General features: G+C 38.1%; 1 protein-coding gene and 1 non-coding gene across 4 annotated transcripts in view; both read left to right on the top strand.

The window, feature by feature from the left end:
- Nucleotides 1-14,575, top strand: part of TOX (thymocyte selection associated high mobility group box) — a 317,642-nt gene extending 303,067 nt beyond the window's left edge. For all 3 annotated transcript variants that reach the window (XM_063668797.1, XM_054498277.2, XM_063668798.1), the window contains 3 exons: nt 5,478-5,864; nt 12,936-13,087; nt 13,422-14,575. In XM_063668797.1, coding sequence (XP_063524867.1) covers nt 5,478-5,864; nt 12,936-13,087; nt 13,422-13,458 — 576 coding nt within the window. In that variant the 3' untranslated portion in view covers nt 13,459-14,575. The remainder of the gene's footprint in view (nt 1-5,477; nt 5,865-12,935; nt 13,088-13,421) is intronic.
- On the top strand, nt 6,651-6,791 carry LOC129043362 (U4 spliceosomal RNA). Its single transcript, XR_008504441.1, has one exon. It is a non-coding gene; the product is annotated as a U4 spliceosomal RNA (small nuclear RNA).
- Nucleotides 14,576-22,322: the final 7,747 nt, after the last annotated feature.

Below are 22,322 nucleotides of genomic sequence, written 5' to 3'. Positions count from 1 at the left end.
TAAAAAAGGAAAATTTTGCATCATAGATGCATTTCTTTATAAAGATATGATCTAGATATAAACAAAAATGCATTCATCTATAGTTTTCTTAATTGAAATGATCTTTATGAACCCTGCAAAGAGGTCCAAGGATATATGCTATTATGGAGGCTTGGCCTTCCCATCTTAAGCAATTTTACATGCTACTGAAGGTCATATGGGGTTGGACTGTTAAATAAAGCTTAAGGAAATATAGTTTTTCCATAGACTCGGGAATTCCTAGACATGGATCTAAATTATTATGCTGAAAACAATGTATAACTATAAAGCAATGGAACTAGTTTCATTTTACCACATAGACCAGAATTTATATTCCCAAAATGAGTGTTGCATTCAAAGTAGTCACCTTGGGAGGTTGCAAACTCATTTTATTATTGCTCCCAGAGTTCAAAAAATTTTTGAAACTCCTCTTTTAGAACTGTAGTCAGGAAAAGTTTATGAGCCACATTAGAAAATCAATCTTGTTACATTGTTTTCACACCTCATTCTTTTCCCCAAACATCACCCAGATATAACCCGCAGACTTGGCTTCAAGTGACTATTAGCTGTTTCCAAAAATCAAATTCACCATCAAAAGACAAAGAGTTGTCTGAGGATATGTAAAACAGTGTCCCACAGGCTCTGAAGAGAATTCCAGTAGGGAAGCTCCCAAATATTCCAAATAAAGGCAGCATTATTGAAATAAGTGTACAACTTCTCAGGATTGCCAACCTGGAAGGATATGGCATTTGGATAACTATGTTCTGGTTTATTAAATAAAGGCAATCAGATTCATGATTTTAAGGTCATAACATCAAATATAAGATTTTGTTTCTACCTTAAGGAATAGTTCATGAAGTACTAAAATTTATAAAGGACAAATGGAAACCTCTTTTTTTTTTTTTTAACGTACAGAACAGGACAATATTGAATTAAGTCAAGAAAGTTCTCTGTTTCCATAGTCAATAGTAAAGAAGCACAATGCTTAGTTCAATTAAAGGAAAGTGGATTTGAAAAAAATAGTTTCTTTTTACAGAATGAGGCAAACTTACAGATACCATGCCATGGTGAGCTATGGAGACAAATACTGAGTCTGAATTTGCAAATGGGATGGATCATTGTATGACTGTTAACATAAAATTTGCAGCTCTGTAAACCCAGATTGTGATTTAAAGATAATAAAATCTCATGCTTCAGGGTATAAGTTAATCACCTGCATGGAGCAGAAAGAATTTTCCTTCCAGAAGGAGCAATGCACAATTGAGTAGGTGCATAAATTTTGTTTAATTTTCAATGCATCAAGTATCGGTCAATGCTGAAAACAAGAATCAAATTAGATGGACTATTAATTTGATTTGGTTCAGCAGCTCTTATATTGTTCCTTGCACTGAGTTTTATGCATTGTATTTATACTTTGCTATTTTAAATAACAGTAGCTTTGTCAATCTTTCATTTTTATAGCACATATCATCCCAGAATGGGGAAATTTATACACTATGCAGTATTATCTTCATTATACAAAGTAAATGGGATTGAAGCTACCTTGGGTAATCAACAATTTGCTTAGTAAGAGGTATCTTCAGGCTTATAGAGTTGTATCCTTTATACATTTTGCATATGTCAAAGGAACCCCCTACAGATAATACTCAAAACGTCTCTATGGCCACTACCCCCACTTTATGGCTTGTAGAAAATATCTTCTAGAATCTGTGGTCTAAATGCAAATAGGAAAGAGAACATACTCAGAAACTAACAGCAAGAACACATTCCTTCTATGAAAGTGTGGGATTCAAAGGTTGATTTTCAGTTGTCTACAAGATTGGAAACACATTTGTCAGGTGACCAACACGACACTCATTGCTAAATAAAAGTGGTTAATGTGTTTAAAAGCAGAAACAAATGTGAATTACTTCGTATGTATGAGAAAATAGTTCTAATTTCTGAATGATAGGTATAGAAGTCTTCATATGCAATATAATTGATTAGCAAAATTGTAGCCTTGCTTTCACAGTTAAATTGGAAAAAAAAATGACAGTAAGAGTACATTATGATTTCTATGTGTTTTCATTTAATCACATTGTGAATTTATGGCAGTTTGCCACTGAAAATGAACTTATTTTACCTATCTTCCAGAATAATAAAATAGCTCTGTAATTAATAGGTGGTCTGTTGTACTAGACTGCTTAATAATTAATGAAAAGCAAAGCCAGAAGCAGGTTTTTCCTCATCTAAATGAGTGGACCATTACGTAAAGATACAAATTCCCAAAGTACGGATGAGACTGAACTAGCTGCCCTGCTACCGCCATTCCCTCAAGACCAGTGAGGCGTAAAGGGCAGTGTATCTAACCAAAGGACAGAGCTGAAAGCTGTAATTTCTCATCACTTCAGGAAGGGTTTGGCTCCTGTGGAGAGCAGAGAAGAGCATGAGGAAGGTCAGTCTAATACTCTGTGGCTTTTCCAAGCCTTCAGATCCTTCCTCACTCCATGGGAAGAGGAACGGTGTGTCTGGTCAAGAGGGCAAGTCAGCAAAGGCAATGGTGGCTGCCTGGAGGATTGCTCAAGAATAGTCATTCACTCCTTAGAAAACATAATTGTGTTTTTATGTACTTTGCACTATGGTAGATGCGTGGGCTACAGAAATTCAAGTCCCTACCATCAAAAAAAGATGCCCTTTTGGAGGAATCAGGACATCTTTGTGGAAAGAGACTACAGGAAAAGAACTCATATTGGAGCACCTGCCACGTTCAGGCACAAGGCTGGATACATTATTTCTGTTGTCACAGTCAATGATTAGAAAATAAAGGGAAAATATATATAACTTCCCCAAATTCTCCCTCCCTCTATGTTAAAAACTATGTTTCAAGTATTGTCTGAATTATTATCTTTGGAACTCTATTTACTTTGAGTTTGCCGATAGTTATTCTAGTGATTAAAAGTTACTACTCTTTCAAAGTAAGTTGAGGGGGACTGGTCTTTGCATGCTTTGATATGGAGGACATAAATGACAAATAAGTGGCTAGATAGAGAAAATGTTTTGTGTTTAATTATCCATGAGAAAAGAGAGCTTTACAAGGTTGGTAATAAAGTATCTCAAATTAGGTTGCTATCTGTTCATTTCTACAAATCTGTACATCTATTCCATCTCTACCTCTGCTTATCTATCATCTGTCTATATGATGGACCACATACTATTATTTAAATAGTAGAATTCAGGAGAATTAGATTCATTGTTTATTGTTTATTTTGAATTTGACATTTTTATTTCTTTAGCCAAAAGTTACCTCCTTATCTAGTAATGAGTTATATATAGAAATTAAAAATGAAAACATTTTTACAGTTACACATATTTTCTACTTTTGATCATACAAGAATGTGAGTGACTTGTATTATTTTTAAATTAAAAACAACAACTATAAAGCAAAAAATAAAGATGCACCAATATGTATCCATTTTTATAAATATGATTTCTTTCTGGTATGAAGTCAACACAGTCTGTGACTAAATATGAAACTAGCCCTTCTGTAATAGGCTAAAAAGAGGGAATTCAAACATACCAAACACTTTTCCAGATTACTTGAACACACAGACTTAACACATAATCTTTCTGGCATATACGGAATAATTTTTGAGGCATATCAATTGCAGTACATGTTATTCTGATGTGGAAGCAGTCACTGTTTACACAGCCTCGATTAACCCATTTGACCTTTTCCTTGAATTGTTAACTATTTTGCACATCAACAGTAAGAATTTTTAAATGAAAGCCAAAAAAAATCTACTTAAAACTTTTTTTTTTTTTTAATGAAAAGCACCTTTTAGGAGCTACATTTAATAAAGCTTCTTTGATCTAACACCTCCCCTTAAAATTTTTTCATGAACAGTTTTTGACGTTTTTAATGTTAATACTGAAGACAGGGAGTCTAAATGTTTGTTCCTATTTCAGAAAGCTGCATCAACAGTGTGACACAGGGAAAAATGTCAGAATGAGAGGACTCTCCAAAGGGGCTGGAATTATTTCAGTACACCTTACTTTATACTGTGCGTGGAGTATTCAGAGTCTCACAGGACCCCAGGTTTCCATGGTTTGGCATACTTTTACAGGTGTCAGATGTGTCCTTTCTATAATGACAGAATGTGGGGCTAATCGTCCACCCACCCCAGCCTGTCCCCCCGGGAGTCAGCAGACATACACAGCATCATTCTTACTGTGGTTTTCATGAAACTTGACTGCATTATTGAAGACAAATGAGTTGTGTTGCTAACCATATTGTAAGCTGCCTGGTGATAATGAAGCTACCCGGCTTGAGTTTCATGCCGTCGTGTGTGATGAACCCGTTTCTCTAAGGGCCTGTCAGTGGGTTGCCCGGTGGTGCACTGAGCAGAAGGACCCCAAGAGCCCTCATGGCACAGTTCTTCCTGCAGTGCAGAGAGTAGCAAGAAACTCACTTTGACTTGAAAGCTGAATAAGCATGACATTGAGATTGCAGAGTAAAAGCATATATGCATCCTCAAGACCTTGTTTTGACAAAGTGATTTTTTTTTTCTCCAATCCATTTTATCATTTTTTTCCTTCCAGTTGGTTCTACCTTCTACCTTTGGTTGTTTTATCAGTCTCTTCCTCTCAGGAAATGTAGGAGGTAGGTTCAGGCCCATGAGGAATTGCCACAGGGTTAATTCTTGATTCTTTTCAGCTTTTACTGAAATGTTCGGTTTTAAAATCAATTAAAATATTATTAGGAAATGATCATATGAAGGTGTGGAAAAAATTAGGGCAAAATTATATTAATTTATGATGGAGTCTAAAATTTCTAAGAGAGATTATTTTTATCTACTTCATTATGGAGGACAATTCATCACCAACTTCATTTTAAAACTCAGGATAAGTTCTGCAGTTACTTCGAAGAGTATATTAATGTAGTTTTATATGACTTCAGAAAGGTATTTTAGAACTCTGTTCTCCCATATCCATTTCCATCAACCAGCTTTGTTTTCTTTGTGCAAATATCTAGGCCAAGTCTCTTTGAGAATATAAAAAAGGAAAAATTAAAAACTAAACCTATAATCTATAGAAGAACTCCAGAACTGATTTGCTTTGAAAGTAATCTTCACGTGTCTTTCCCATTTGGGCATTCGCAGCATCTGCCTTCTCCCGTCCCCCCTCTGCACAAACCCATCTTGTCACCCTCGTTTGGATGATGAGAAAAGTCACCGAGTTAAAAACATTTAGGCAAAGGAACAAAATGTCATTGCAGATTGTTTTCAATTTCATAAAAGGGATAGGAGCTGTCTTGTATAAATCACATTACAAATAATGAAGAAATTCTTAGATAAGAGAGTCCAAGATAGTCATGGGTATGGATTCCAGGGAAGGTGCTTTAATAAACTCACAAAGCGTCATGCCTAGAATCAACACTCGTGTATCAGCCTCCCAACTCTGCTCATTTGTTTCCTCAACAGAGCTACAGTGAACCGGTTGACGTGAAGACATCTCAACCTCCTCAGCTGATCAATTCGAAGCCGTCCGTGTTCCATGGGCCCAGCCAGGCCCACTCGGCCCTGTACCTAAGTTCCCACTATCACCAACAACCGGGAATGAATCCTCACCTAACCGCCATGCATCCTAGTCTCCCCAGGAACATAGCCCCCAAGCCGAATAACCAAATGCCAGTGACTGTCTCTATAGCAAACATGGCTGTGTCCCCTCCTCCTCCCCTCCAGATCAGCCCGCCTCTTCACCAGCATCTCAACATGCAGCAGCACCAGCCGCTCACCATGCAGCAGCCCCTTGGGAACCAGCTCCCCATGCAGGTCCAGTCTGCCTTACACTCACCCACCATGCAGCAAGTAAGTACAATGGCTCTGGACTTAAGAGTGTGCACCCCTATTCTGAAATGTGGTGGTGGAGGTCGGGGGAGCTGTTTATCCAGGACAGGATTGGGGATATGTGTTTTCTATCCTTCTATTTAAGCCAAAAGAGCACTAAAGATATGCAACAAATATCTGCTTTCTGTAAAATGTAATTTACAAGTGGTGAGTTCGTGTGGCATTATGCCATCACAATTGACAGTCACTTCTTTTCATAATCACTGGTTTCTTTCCCATGATATCCATTTTGCTTCATGTTTCTAATCATTCTTCTTGTTTTCTGTTTCTTGAGTAAAGTACATTTGTTATTTTAAGATACTAAGTGCTGCCGAATCTCTTTGGAATAGAGAATTCTACAACTTTTTAAAAAATATTGTTTGGAGATGAGAAAGTCTTGACTGGTATGCCTCTTGAGTCCAATAAATGCTGAAAAATGAAATCAGGTCCAACACCAAATCTGGTGGAACCCTGAAAGTCCTAAGACCTGAACATTTTAACCAGAGTTTTATTTAAAAATGGATATCTGGCTTCTGCATAAATTGAAAAACACAGGCTGTTTGGAAGCCTCCCTACCCACTCCCTGATTATTGAAACCATTTGTGTGCAATTTTAGCTTAACTTTGCTTTGAAATCAAATATTGCTTTTGGATTTTGGTGTTATTTTAAAATTTGAAAATTAGGCTCAAACAATATAAACTAAACTGAACAGAAGGCATCCTGAAATCCTAAAACTATTTTTTAAATTTTATTTTAAAAAATAAAAGCAGCTTTGTGCAGTGGCAGTATCATAGCCAATGAAGTTTATCTGAGGTGTGATTATTGCCAGTTGAAAGCTTCTCCCACTATCCTGCCATGACAACTTGCAGTATAATTGACACTGGCAATCTTTTATAGTCTCTATGGAGACTGAATATAATTTTTAAAAAAATAAATAAAAGTAAAAACTACAAATCACATTAAATGCAGGTATCACTTATATACTCCAATTACTCTATTGTTCTCCAAGCTATAAGGATATAAGGCAAACACAGCTTTCCTATAGAATTGATGTCTACCTCTCTGTGGAATTTGAATCTTTAGTTGGACTGGGATCGAGATGAAGCGGAAGGAGAGGCAGAAAAAGAAATCAAATATACATAGTCCCCAATTCATTATTATTATTACTATTATTATTATTGACAGGATTTTTGAGAGCTCACAGTAACAAGCCCAATGCTTTTAATACACCACCTCTTCTTTAATTCTCAGAAAACTTATAGTGTGGGTACGAGCATTATCTTCATTTAGAGGAAGACACTGAGGCTTGGCAGAGTTAAGTCATGTGCTCATAAGGTTAGAGCTGGAATGCAAACCCAGGTCTGTTCAAAACTCAGAGGCTGGATTCTAAAATGCTAGGCTTGCTGCATCTCATTCACAATCGTTCTTGTAGACTCTTAACTCTTTCATATGAGAAAACCTGTATCTCCTAAGAATTCAAAGGATCTTTAAATTCTGATTACTTCTCAAATCAAAGTCGTTATGGAGAACAAAGGGATTCCTCTTCTTACTGAAGTCTTTCTTGGTCCCTAAGCCAAAGATACTGTTAAAGCTATGACGATTTTCTTATCTGCATCCAACAGACAGTTGTTGATTCAGAAGAGTACGTAGAAAGCCACTTCCCACCACCCTGCCTTGTCTTAAGAGGCGTAAGACCAAGTTATATTCTGAGGGTCAAATTCCCACTCTTCCCATCAGACATTAGCTTCAATTAAAGGGACATACTTGGGTATCCATGCATCCTAATGAACCAGTAGTGTTTGTATGAAGAATTAATGGTTTGGAGGATGCCACCCTTGGTTGGGTAATTGACCCCTGTTTGAGGGTGCTGCCTAGCTAAGGACCCGTGTTTTGCTTACAGTGCTATAGTTGGGGGCTGTTTCTTCCCGAAGGAAAGAAACCAAAAGTTCAGTTTCCTCACCATGCTGCAGGCTGGAGCTGTGTGCTCCAGAGATCTTTTTTCTGATTTATCAATCAGAGATGATTACTTTTTCTATTTATGCTAACACAAACACGTTGGATGATGTGGCTGTGATCCTGAATAGTTTTCAAATATTTCAGATTTACATAAGACCACATGTAAAAATCCAAGAGATTTGTCTTTCCATATAGAATCTTAACTGTATAAGAAAAAATAGAACAGATTACATTGGACAAGTTATTCATCATCCTTTAAGTCAGTTCTGTTAGTGTATCCCAAAAAGTATGCTTGCTGAGATGGGAAGACCTGATTACAATTTACCCAAATGGCATAAGCCCGAAATGGAGAGTAAATCGCTCCAAAGACTACATTGACTAAGAACTCTTTTAACAACGCCTTGATCATGGTAAGTAGTCAAAATAATTGTTGAGTAGTGAACAAATAAACAAATGAGCAATAAAAGTGTTTCACTGTTAGAAGGATTTAAAGATCAGGTAGTAGAATTTCAATTTCAATTCCTTGGAAGTTTTTAAAAATGTAATTGATTTGAAAAATTTTAATCGAACCCCTAACACGTGGTAGGCACTATCTAGGCTCTGGAAATTGAGTGATGAGTGAGAACAAGTCATGAGACCCCTGCCCCGTGGAGTTGGCAGGGGAGGGATGGCAGTGGTGATATGATAAACAAATAACGAAGGTCCCCTGAAAAAAATAAAACTGGAAGACAGACTTCCAGACTTTCAGGGTGCATGGAGGAAGGACAGAGCCTTTAGCTAGGATGGACAAGGAAGGCCCTTCTCAAGGGCTGGCACAGTGACCTGAAGGATGAGAAGAGGAAGCACACTTTAAATACTGGAAAGTGGGAAGGGTGTGGAGGACGTTCCCACAGATAGCAGCAGCCAGGAAAGGGGACTCTAGCCGGGAGAGCCAATCTGGGGAGGAGCATGGCCTGTCCAGGAGATGGGAAGGAGGCCAGTGGGAAGCAGGGGAATAAAGAGAGAGGTAGGGGCAAGGTCAGAGTCAAGGGCAGGGAATTGGAGTGGGATTCTGCAGGTGAAGGGGACTGGTATCCCCAGAGAACTGATAATCCTAAAATCAGGATCAAAAAGGGAGTCCACCACCCCTCCACGTTATCACTTCATTTATTGCCACCGCCACAGTCTGTTGGGGCCCACATCTGAGTCATCAGTTAGTCTTCAGCCTGTAGATGCAGACCTGAGTTGTGGATAAAATCTGACCTGATTCATCATTCAAAACACCTTTATGCTGAAGATGTTTGCTTCCTCATGTGGGAGCCATGTGGACATATCCAAATACCAGACAGAGAGAAAGAAAGAGAGGCAGAGAGAGAAGAAAGTTAACAGCAACTGTATTTTTAAAATAGTGTCTCATATTCCAATATTACTTTAGCTATTTTATTATCCTTTTGAAAATGAATGTATCCTACAAAAATGATTGTGTAGTCCACCAGGAATAATAGTTTCATTTTTTTCTAGAATAATGTTTTATACACTGAAACCGTGGACCTGCTTTTTTGGTCCAGTTTTCTTCCTTTTCTTCTGCTCATGAGATTGTCGAATGAGGTCAAGAGAAAAAAATCATTAATATCTGTCAACTTCCTTTATAACCTTAAGAAAAAATCTTTGTATGATATCACACAGACAGATTTTCAATTTCCTTGTGTAATAAACAGCTGCTTTAGGATTTGGGTGTAATTTAAAGGTTTTAAAAAAATCACATTGAGATTGATGAATAAATCAGTTGTGAAGACAAAAACATTGATGCCTGTTGAAAATACCTCTCCAGACAGGCAGGAAATGAAATTAGTTCCCAGTAAAGTGTGGATATGAGGATCACTGTTTGGTTGTGCTGCAGGCTTTTTCGGACTTGCTCTGGTGGCACAACAAAACTGCGAGGGCTGCAGAAATCTAATTAAAGAGCAAATGTCCCTTCTGACATCAAATTAATCTTTATCATGTTTCCTATTTTTATTTCAATCTGGCACCAGAAAATGAAATTTAAAATTCCAGGCATGCTACAAAACAGTTGGTGATTTTTCTCCTGAGTATTAAAATGCAAAATATTCAGTCTTGTTTAATTAGACTACTAAGCAAACATTTTTTCCAAAAATGTGTATCATCATGTTGTTTCATATTTACACCAATAATCAATATTTACTGAGTGCTACATTTGACCTCAGCATCTCTTTTTATAGTGTTCAGAGGAATGTGTCATTTTCTAAATTGAAAGAAAGTAAAATAATGTGAAATAATATTACTTCAGGCTTTGCTTGTATTTTTCTCGGTCCTTGTTTTGATATTAGTGATCTTAAAATAGACATTGAAGTTAGCTGAAGTTTAAATCTTTGAACTTTGTAGCTAACACATAATTTTGGTTTTGTAAACTGAAGTCACTCATTTAATCTTAAACTAATAATGTTTTCTTACAACCTGAGGAACTATTTTCACTGGATGGGGGAAGAAAATGGCGGTTTCTGTTGTCTTTGTGTGGGGAAGGGCAGCGAAAGGGGGTGGGTGTTCTCGTGTGGTTGCTGGGTTTATTTGTTTATTTGTGCTTGTGTTTTGCTTTTTCATATGTTTCCACACCGTCAACTGAGTCAATATATTCTCGTTTACTTCTTTTTTGAGACTTTTTTCCTTTTAGGTTACATTTTGTCAACTGTGTAAAACTCCAATATGGAGACCGAGCATGGTAGCTCACTCGTGTAATCCCAGCACTTTGGGAGGCCACGGTGGGAGGATCGCTTTAACCCAGGAATTGGAAATGAGCCTGGGAAATATGGCGAAACTATGTCTCTACAACACATACACGCACACCAAAAAAAATTTAGCAAGGCATAATGGCAGCACCTGTAGTCCCAGCTACTTGGGAGGTTGAGGTGGAAGGATCGCTTAAGCCCAGGAGGTCGAGACTGCAGTGAGCCGAGATGGTGCCATTGCACTCCAGCCTGGGTGACAGAGCAAGAGCCTGTCTCAAAAACAAAACAAAACAAAAATCCAATATGGAGAACTTTACACTAAAAAGATAGCAGCTGGCTACAATGGCTCATGCCCATAATCCCAGCACTTTGGGAGACCAAAGTAAGAGGATCGCTTGAGCCCCAGAGTTCAAGACCAGCCTGGGCAACATTGCAAGTCTCCATCTCTACAAAAAATAAACAAACAAACAAATAAATAAATAAATAAATTTAAATTAGCCAGGCATAGTGGCACACACCTGTAGTTCTAGCTACCTGGAAGGCCAAGGCATAAGGGTTGCATTAGTCTAGGAGTTTGAGGCTGCAGTGAGCTGTGATCATGCCACTGCACTCCATTCTGGGTGACAGAGCAAGACCCGGTCTCTAACAACAAAAAGATAGGAAATCCTTGACATTTAATCATTTATATACCCTGCACCTTTCCAACAATAGCATCAAACAGTCTGCAATAAACTTTACTTATGAAAAACATGATTTATTGAGCCACTATTATGGGCTAGGCCCTGAGAATACCCAGTAAGTATTTGAAACACTCTCTGATCTCAAGATGCTTACAGCAGCCTTGTGATGAGGCTGAATAAAGGAAGCCAAGACAAGGCTCCTCTCAAGAGTTTTCTCCTGCCCTTCGCCCAGCATCGAACTAGACACTAGGGAAATATTTTGGAAAATATTTACAGCTTGAGGAACAGGTCACATCTACATAGACAAACTTATTTTCCGTAAACAAGCTGTGAATTTCTTTTAGTCTGTGTGAGATCAAGTAACCAATCTGGTTGAATTCTCCATTTTTCAGTGATTTGTCTCTAATCATTCAGAGTTTTCTCTTTGTCCACAGCTTGTGTGGGAATCAGTGGTGATGTTGGCTTGATGTCTTTATCATTTGAATAGGAAATAAACTTAATATCTAAAACTGAATAATGAGAAATGATAATATTTGGTAATAGGTGCCTTCGAGTCTTTACACGAGGGACACTCAAACATGAATAAAAGTCTAAGGAGGTATCCCTAGTTAAAAATCAATCCTCCTGTCATCCTGCTGAGTTCTTTAAAAGTGAAAATTCAACAATATTATGCCTTCAAAAGCTTTCTCCAAGTAAATAGAGAATGGTTTGTTTTTTAATCTCTTGATTTCTTAGTGGTTAAAAATCATGGATGGAATCTGCTTCAGAGACAACCATGAGATTAATTAAGTTGCCTTTTTGGTCATTTCCAGAAAAGCTTGCTTATGTTGCTCTTGAATTCACCAGAGAAGCTAAAAATAAATCTTAGTGTAGAATGCTTTTTGTTTACCAGATATATCTATATACTTCAGAGATTCTGTCCTTGAATTTTTAATAGCTTCACTAGGATTAAAAGTCAACACTTCACCATGCCAGTGTATTAGAAGAATCTTCCTGAAGTCTGATTATTGTTTGCCAGTTAATAGACTTTTCAATTAAAAAATATTTGCTCTGTCGTACACTTTTCCCTCCCTGTGTTTTCCAATGGCAAGTTGTTTTGAATCTCTTTTCCCTATATTAGTCCAACAACTGTTAAAAAGCTTTGGTTGAAATTTTTTAGCTGAGAGAGAAATACAAATAAAAGAAGAAGCAGATGGTCCCTTTGTGACTGAATGAAGAAAAAGAGGTTTGAGAACAATATGTGAATAGGTGTAGTCTAATAAAACACTCAGCCACCTGCTGCCTGAATCCTTCAAAAAAGATTCTGTTGCATATTCTGGGGATTAACTATTAATGTATCCTTAGGTTTGATAGAAAACATAAACTTTGAGGGGTTTAGGCCCTCTTCTCCCTTTGTTTTGATTGAGTTGGCTCCTCTATATTTGAAATTGTTTCTCAATTCAATTTATCTGTTCAAGGGTATAATTAAAGGTTTTCTGACACATGGCTAAATGAAGGAAAGGTAAGAAGAATGGACTTGTGGGCACTTCTTCTCTACCTTTGTTTTAAATTTTCTAGGCTCTTCCGACAGGCTTGCCCTTGCAGAGACAGAAGCAAGAGGCCTAGTGTGTCTGCAAAGAATGAATAAATATTTAGGTGCTTTTCTTCTTAAAATGCATTTTGATCCTTATTTGCGGACTTGCTTTCTCTTTCAGGGATTTACTCTTCAACCCGACTATCAGACTATTATCAATCCTACATCTACAGCTGCACAAGTTGTCACCCAGGCAATGGAGTATGTGCGTTCGGGGTGCAGAAATCCTCCCCCACAGCCGGTGGACTGGAGTAACGACTACTGCAGTAGTGGGTAAGCGGCCGGTCATCGCCACCTGGTGGTGGACAGCGCTCATAGCATGCATATCGTCCCTAGTTGATCGTTTTCTTGCTTCCAAAAACATGATCCGGGATAGTTTCGCGTTCATGAAGGCAGAAGACACCAGAAATTGTTAAGCAGTCTTCTAGCTCTTCCAAGAATAAATGCCTTTAGCTCACTTCTCACTTCAGATGTAGGTTAACTAATTGCAGTTTCCCAGTGAACAACTCAAGCTGGAGCAAATAATTCAAAGACATCCCTCCCCCCGTTGTCACCTGTAGCACAGGTTGCCCTGTAACAAGGAACTGTTTTTTTTCTCTTCCCGCAGGGGCATGCAGAGGGACAAAGCACTGTACCTTACTTGAGAATCTGAACACCTCTTCTTTCCACTGAGGAATTCAGGGAAGTGTTTTCACCATGGATTGCTTTGTACAGTCAAGGCAGTTCTCCATTTTATTAGAAAATACAAGTTGCTAAGCACTTAGGACCATTTGAGCTTGTGGGTCACCCACTCTGGAAGAAATAGTCATGCTTCTTTATTATTTTTTTAATCCTTTATGGACATTGTTTTTCTTCTTCCCTGAAGGAAATTTGGACCATTCAGATTTTATGTTGGTTTTTTGCTGTGAAGTGCTGCGCTCTAGTAACTGCCTTAGCAACTGTAGATGTCTCGGATAAAAGTCCTGGATTTTCCATTGGTTTTCATAATGGGTGTTTATATGAAACTACTAAAGACTTTTTAAATGGCTTGATGTAGCAGTCATAGCAAGTTTGTAAATAGCATCTATGTTACACTCTCCTAGAGTATAAAATGTGAATGTTTTTGTAGCTAAATTGTAATTGAAACTGGCTCATTCCAGTTTATTGATTTCACAATAGGGGTTAAATTGGCAAACATTCATATTTTTACTTCATTTTTAAAACAACTGACTAATAGTTCTATATTTTCAAAATATTTGAAAATAAAAAGTATTCCCAAGTGATTTTAATTTAAAAACAAATTGGCTTTGTCTCATTGATCAGACAAAAAGAAACTAGTATTAAGGGAAGCGCAAACACATTTATTTTGTACTGCAGAAAAATTGCTTTTTTGTATCACTTTTTGTGTAATGGTTAGTAAATGTCATTTAAGTCCTTTTATGTATAAAACTGCCAAATGCTTACCTGGTATTTTATTAGATGCAGAAACAGATTGGAAACAGCTAAATTATAACCTTTACATATGGCTCTGTCTTATTGTTTCTTCATACTGTGTCTGTATTTAATCTTTTTTTATGGAACCTGTTGCGCCTATTTATGAAATAATAAATATAGGTGTTTGTAAGTAAATTTGTTAGTATTTGAAAGAGGTTTCTTTGATGTTTTAACTTTTGCTGGCAAAAAAAAAAAAAAATTCACGCTTGGTGTGAATACTTTATTATTTAGTTTTTACAGTAACATGAATAAAGCCAAACCTGCTTTTCATTTAGCAGCAAATTAAAGTAACCAGTCCTTATTTCTGCATTTCTTTGGTTGATGCAAACAAAAAACTATTATATTTAAGAACTTTATTTCTTCATACAACATAACAGAATTGCCCTCCAAGTCACACAAGCTCCAAGACTAAACAAACAGACAGGTCCTCTATCTTAAAAAGGTTGCTTCTTGGTTCTCAGCTGGTTCTAGTCAATTCTGAACCACCCCCCCACTCTCCCCGCAAAAAAGTAAAAGTCAAACCAAACTTCCTCAAGCTGCATGCTTTTCACAAAATCCAGAAAGCATTTAAGAATTGAACTAGGGGCTGGAAGAAGTGAAAGGGAAGCATCTAAAAATGAAAGGTGAGTAACCAGACAGCAAAAGAAAAGGGAAAGCCATCCAAATTTGAAAGCTGTTGATAGAAATTGAGATTCTTGCTGTCTTTCGTGCCTCTACAAGCTACTACCCTTTCCAGAATTCCTGGGTCTTCCAAGAGAATTCTTAAGGTACCAGAGATTTGCTAGGGAACCAAAAGGGCTTGAGAATCTGCCTGAGGGTTTGCATAGCTTTCACATTAAAAAAAGAAAAAGCTAGCAGATTACTCCTTTTTAGGGGATCATATCAAGAAAGTTAGTCTGGTTGGAAACCAAGAGAATGGCTAATGTCTCTTTCTTGGAATATGTGAAATAAATTTAGCAGTTTAACTAAATACAAACATATGCATTGTGTAATCCACTCAGAATTAAACAGACAAAAGGTATGCTTGCTTTGGAATGATTTTAGGCATTGTACAACCTTGAATCACTTGAGCATGTAATAACTAATAAATAATGCAGATCCATGTGATTATTAAAATGACTGTAGCTGAGAGCTCTAATTTTCCTGTCTTGAAACTGTATAAGAACTCATGTGATTAAGTTCACAGTTTATTGTTTGTCTGCTTAGTATTTTAGAAATATACCAGCACTAATTAACTAATGTCTTTTATTTATTATATTATGATAAAGTAAAAATTTCACTTGCATTAAGTCTGAACTGAGAAGGTAATTACTGGGAGGAGAATGAGCAGCGTTGACTTTGACAGGCGGTTTGTGCAGGAAAGCACAGTGCCGTGTTGTTTACAGCTTTTCTAGAGCAGCTGTGCGACCAGGGTAGAGAGTGTTGAAATTCAATACCAAATACAGTAAAAACAAATGTAAATAAAAGAAAACACATCATCAATAAAACTGTTATTATGCGTGACCGTATTCTATTTGGTGATCCATCAGTCTCTAAAAAGCAAGCCTAGTCAGATGAGAAATCCCAAATAAATTTTATGGTGGAAGTGATCGGGCAGAGTGGGGGTTAATGGCTGCCATGGCCACAAACGTTCTTTCCTGAAACTCTGAGAATGCCCTCTTACTAACCTGAGGCTCTAGTATAGTGAGCTGTTGCCTAGGAAATCCCCATCTTTCAGAAAGCCAGAATCCACCCTGGGCACAGTAGCCCAGTGGCTTGGAGCTTGGAGCTGAGAGGAACAGTGGGAGTGCACACTGAGTTCTCTGCTGAAGCACTGCAAGATTTCCAGGACCACCAGTAAAGTCATTCTGAGAGATAACAGCAACACTGTGGAACGACAGATTTCTCCACCAACACACCAAAACCAAAATTATAGCTGATTAGAAAAAGAAAAAATTGCGAGAGTGTGTAGGAGTGGGTTGAGTTGTGTCTCTAACATAATCGAGAAATGATTAAGAAAGAATAATTCAAAAATCCTGATTCCCATTCAAATGTGACCGAGTTGATAAGGGAAAATGAGTCAAATAATGACTTCCAGTTAGTCAAATTAGTGAACACAGCCAAGGATGAAGTTGGTCTCTGTGATTATTTTTATTATTTGTGTTAAAGGCAAAGAGGCCTGTCTGCATGGACCACAAGCAGTCCATAGGAAGCCGTGGCCACCAAAGCAATACAGTCAACCCTCGAACAATGCAGGGGTCGGGGCACCAACTCCTCCCCACACCCACGCAGTTGAAAATGCCCATGCAACTTTGACCCCCGCAAAACTTAACTACTAATAGCCTATCGTTGAGGAGAAGCCTTACTGATAACATAATCAGTTGAGTGACACATATTTTCTATGTTTTATGTATTATATACTGTATTCTTAAAGTAAGCTGGAGAAAAGAAAATGTTATTAAGAAAATCATAAAGAAGAGAAATAAATGTTATTGACTAGTGTCAATAGGTGGAAGTGGATTATCATAAAGGTCTTCATCCTCTTCTTCATATTGCATAGGCTGAGGAGGAGGAGGAAGAAGGGGGTTAGTCTCGCTGTCTCAGATGTGGCAGAGACGAAAGAAAATTTGCACATAGGTGGACTCGCTTGCTTCAAACCCTTGTTAATCAAGGGTCAATGTATACTCTGGCTCAGATTCATTACTAAGATATTTCTTAAACTTATGAACGCATGACTTAAAATTAGCACATCAACAACCAATCCCTTTTCTGTGGATCCCTTGCCCTTTGCAAAAGAGTTGTCCCACTCATTGGAAAAGTGATTAGATTGAACCATATGAAATTGCTAATATTTGACCTGTGTTATCTACAAAATGGTAATTTCATATGATTCAACCAAAAGGTGTGGGAATTAGAGACGATGGGGTTTTGACTATAACCTGATATGTAATTTCAAGTGGAATTAGAAGTACTTTACAAAGTCCTAGGAGAAAATGCTCAAAGGAATAATCAATTATGTTTGTTTACAAGGTACCCCACTTAGAATGAGTCCTAGGCAGGTATGTTATATTAAACAAGGAATATTTTAAATTACCAGTAAATCCCAATACCCATTCATATTTCTTTGTTATAGTAAAAAATTCATGTGAACATTTGTAATAAATAGGTTATCTGCTGGAACAGAAAGTTTTTGTTAAACATAGACATCCTCATGTTTATCTGTTAAATAGAGATTTGACCTACATTTTCTTATTCCACTCATAACTGTCATTTTCTTTTTTTTTTCTTTTTTTTTTTTTCTGGAGACAGGGCCTCACTGTGTCACCCAGGCTGGAGTGCAGTGGCACAATCTTGGCTCACCACAACCTCTACCTCCCGGGCTCAACCAATCCTCCCACCTCAGCCTCCCAAGTAGCTGGGACCACAGGTGCATGCCAACACGCCTGGCTAATTTTTTTCTATATTTTGCAGTGACAGGGTTTTGCCATGTTGCCCAGGCTGGTCTTGAACTCCTGGGCTCAAGCGATCCACGTGCCTCAACCTCCCAAAAGTGCTGGGATTACAAGCATGAGCCACCGTGTCCAGCCATAATTGTTATTTTCAAGGAAGGATAGAAACAGAAAATTCATCTCTTTTGCTGATTATTAAATATTAAAATAGTGGCAAGGCAAGGTGAAAAATTCATATCATGAGTTTAACCTCTAAATCTAAGTCACTCTTGCACTTAATGGTTGAATTCATGTGAGTCACCCCATGGTACAAATCTCTTTGTCTGCCTGAAATTCAACAATTTCCTTATCTCCAAAACAACTTGGAATGTCGTAGCACACAGTAGGTGCCCAAAAAATGCAATGATACAAAGAAAGATCAATAAAACATCACCAATTATCCTCAACAGGAATTGTATGGTGTTTTCTTGATGATTTAAAGGCTCTTTAAATATAGATGGGAATTGAATATTACAGGCAAGCATTAGGAGTGAAGATGCAAATGTTTCATTAAAAACCTAGGGTTACAAAAAGATTGAAAGAATTTCAAAATGAGTTATGCCATATTTTTTTGGCCTACATAGTCGAACAAGAGCTTTTCTATTTGTGACAAAAGTAAAAGATCTAATACACACTAGTCTCACCAAGAAAATAAGAAGGGAGAAAAGAGGTGCTAGACATGTAGGGTGTCAAACACAAGAGAGAACGTTCAGGAGACAAGTTTCATGGATTCTAAATTAAACTATTGATGAACAGCATACTGAATTTTTTTTTTTCTAATTACCAAGTGTTAGTATGACTTGGTGAAGCAAGGAAAAGACTGTATTTCCTGGTTCTATTTTTTAGGATTTTCAAAGGCGATTTCTCTACTTTCATTTGGAACCATTTCCCAGTGTGGAAAACCTTTCCTAACAAAAAAAAAAGTCTCCAAATCTGTACACAAGACCATTGCTTGGAGAAAGGGGATGGGGAGCCCCCTAACCTCACCAACCACGGAGGAGGAAGGCTGGGAGCCGCGGGAGGAAGAGGTAACTTCAAACCCAAGTTAGACACACTTGGCAATCTACGTGTACACAGAGAGATTAGACTTTGCCTTCTATTTCATACTTAGCCAAACATCTTGTCATTTGTATCCAGCATCAGCCTGCAATGTAGTAGATGAGAAGAAGTGAAGATGAAGTTCTTGTTCCCGGGTGGTAGACAACTGAGAACAATGACCTGTTACATTTCAGCACGGTCAGAGTTGTGCCTAATTAATGAAGCCCACCAGCAGGAATCATTTCACATTTTATTAGCAGCTTGCTAGCAAAGACATTTGAAAGTGAAATTTTATTCACACTGACATGAGGCCAGAAGAAAAGAACAGTGACTAGAAAATAAAATGGAAAGACTTACGATACCACAGAGAAAACAAAAATACCATTCTAAAGAAAGAGTATGAACCAAACTACAGTATTTTAAAGTCTGGAGCATCCCTGTTTGACAATTGTATGTTTACAATAAGCCCAAACATAATTGCTCTGATGGGCTGTCAGGGAAAAGATTAATTTGGCAAAGATTAGTATTGACTTGCTGTTTATTAAGGCTTTTAAACAGCTGTATCTGGCAGCATTCCTGTAAGTGGCTGTCATATCTGAAAATCAGCCTCACACCCTGGTGCTCGCCAGCTGTTCCTAAACAATCTTCTACCACTCTGAATGTCTTTCTCCAGGCCAAACAGCAAAAGCAAACTATTGCCAAGTGAGCTTTTTTCTCCTCCTGTCACTTACTTCTGGTGGGGGTAGGGAGCTTCTGAGTGCTGAAATGTCAGCTCAGGGCTGATGGCTTAGCTGATAAGAGGTGCCGGAAGCCAGTAGGTGGTTTTGGGTGCTAGATGAATACATTCCCCACATAGAGAGCGGTAGCGGTAGCACTGTTAGTCACCTCACACAGACAAAAAAAAACCACAGCTTGCAACTGTTGTAGGCAAAATGTTTTAAAGACAGTTAGAAAGTGATGATCAAAGGTTTAAAGCCATCAGAATTCCAAAATTAATGTTTTGTTTCTTCAGGCCATATCTGCCATATAGCTAGGAAACGACCCCACAGTGGGATGCTGAGAAGTTCAGTAGTGGCCATTCATCTTTAGCATTGGAACTGGGATTTCTCCCAAGAACTCTGAAGGAGGACAAGCCACTTACTTGGTAAAGCACGCACCTTCCTTTTTGATTCAGTGGAAACCCGTAGAATAAAACAGACTTGGATGTTTTGAAGTCTGTTAGAGACAAGGCAGATTGAGTTTTGTACTGGAATAAGACCTGGTAGTTTCAAATCCAAGTATAGTCAGAAAAGCAATGGAAAGAATAACATTCCAATGGAATTAAACATCAGACTACAAAGGGCCCAGTGTCGTGGTGAAAGTCACATTAGCCTTTCCAATATGACTGCTTTTGGGGGGATTAATCTCAGCCTTTTTGCATTGCATCAGGCAGGACTAAGTTGTCAGAGCAGATGCAAAAGGACATTGTCATCTCTTAACCCTTTCTCTGCCGGCACTTTCCATTACACTCTAAGGCATGGGGTTGGGGGAAGGAGGGAGGTGGCTTAGAAGCTAAGCTGTCTACAAGGACGTTTCAAGCAGGTGTTTACCAACGTTTAACTTTTAAATAACTTCATTTTGAGGTCTCTGCTGTTGATGCACTCTGATGCTTGACATTTGAATCAAGATCAAATCCAGCCAGATTCCAAGGTACAGACAAATGAGCCATCCGCTCATCCCTGAATATGTCACTTTCCACCATAAGCACCCTAAAGCTGTCTCTCCGGTCCTTTCCACTTATCACAATGGGGGGTGGTAGTGGGATGAGAAATAACACTAATTCAGCACTTACAATAAGAGAAATAAAGTGACTATAGACATTGAGAACACAAGAAAGGTGTGCGTTTGCCTCAGCCCCACTGAGTCTGGCTCTGAAGCCCAGGCTGTGGGCAAAGAAAAATCAAGAGGACAGAATTTACTTAAAAATTAATCTGTGACCATAAGTCATTGAGTGTTCTAAGTTCTAAAATAGCTCTGGGCTTAAGGACACTGTGGTCATTTTCTAGGGCAAGAACTCTCTCTGCAGAGGCCTGCTCACACTGAGAAATTAGGCCAAGTGCCAGATTGTACAGAAATACACCCTCTTACTTGCTCCAAAGGTACCTCAGACCTTACAGCAAAGCAAGGGTTCTATCACTGGATTTAAAGCACATTGTTGCTAATCAAATTACAAGACTACAGCTCCAACCTTTAATCCCAAAAAAACTCAATACTGCTTTAAATAGAATCAAAGAAAGGCCAGGGTAAGGGCAGGGGAAAAAATCACTTACATGTATTCCTGTCATGCTTTGTAGGACAGCATGTGGCACACTTACTCTTCACAGCTCTTTTATAAGTTTGGTTGCTTCCCATTGGCCTGTAATTATTTGATTATTCAGATGAGTTAACTAAGTGTGGGAGATGAAGGGGTATACCAATTCCAAGACTGAATCTGATAAAGCCAATGAATTAAGTGAGGGGTCCTCGACAAACTATTGGGACCCCACTATGATTACCCAAAAACCAACGAAGTTATCCCCATTGCTTGTGGTCCATGGGTAAAGTCCCTCCAGAAACCTAACGTCTTGATATAAAGCACAGACGTGTAGAAATTGTCCTGTATAAAAGCAGCCTGTACTTTTATCTTACTAGATTTGCCTTTGCGAGGACTATCTGGTTTCTCCAGCCTGAGGAAAATCCTCAGAATTCATCTCTACAAATTTGGAACCAATTCTGGGGTATTTCATATTTTGCTTTGTTTTTGTTTTTTATCAAGATAGACCCACAGAAACCTAAATCTGGCCTTAGCAAGAGTTTCATACATGAACAAAAGGAAGAACAATATGTCTAAATGAAACTGCAATTTCCGGGTACTGTTACAAAATACTTACACCTACAAAGCCATTCTAGCTGTTGAGTTGGGTCATTTTTAACATCTGGTTTCATGATGTGGTTTCAGGAGACCAACATAACAGAAGTGACAGTCCTTTATAGTACTAAGTCTCTGGGAGTTTAGGTCCCCCTCTCTCTTTCTCTCTCTCCTCCTTTCTTTCCTTACTTCCAGGAGAATCTGTTACTTTATACTACCTATTGGTTTACTGAAATGATTCTGGTCCTGTGTTTTCAGAACATTTACCTTCGACTTCTGGACAGCTGGAAAAGCCAGATTGCCTGCAGCCAGAGCAAGTTGGCCTGCAGCTTCACTTTGCTGATCACTTTGTTAATTCCCATAGAGATAGAAAGAGGCCCCATTTTTTTCTCCGCCCCTTCTCCTTTCTAATGTAGAGCGATCAGAAGTCTCTAAGGACTTTTCTATATGACTTCCCATTTCACACCACAGATAGTTTAGATAAAAACTATTAATTTTATTTATTCAAACAGCTTCATTTCACCAAAATGAGCCTATTTTTAGCATTTTGCCTTAAGGTTTGTTTTCACATTTTTGAAGATGTGAAAGAGTTTTGCTGACGTCTCAGGTTTTAATCATCATCATTTCTGCCACCCAACAAGCT

The sequence above is a fragment of the Pongo pygmaeus genome, chromosome 7 (assembly GCF_028885625.2).
Source record: "Pongo pygmaeus isolate AG05252 chromosome 7, NHGRI_mPonPyg2-v2.0_pri, whole genome shotgun sequence".
Classification (NCBI taxonomy): domain Eukaryota; kingdom Metazoa; phylum Chordata; class Mammalia; order Primates; family Hominidae; genus Pongo; species Pongo pygmaeus.
The sequence above is the reverse complement of the archived record's forward strand: the minus strand, read 5'-3'. Positions and strand labels throughout refer to the sequence as shown.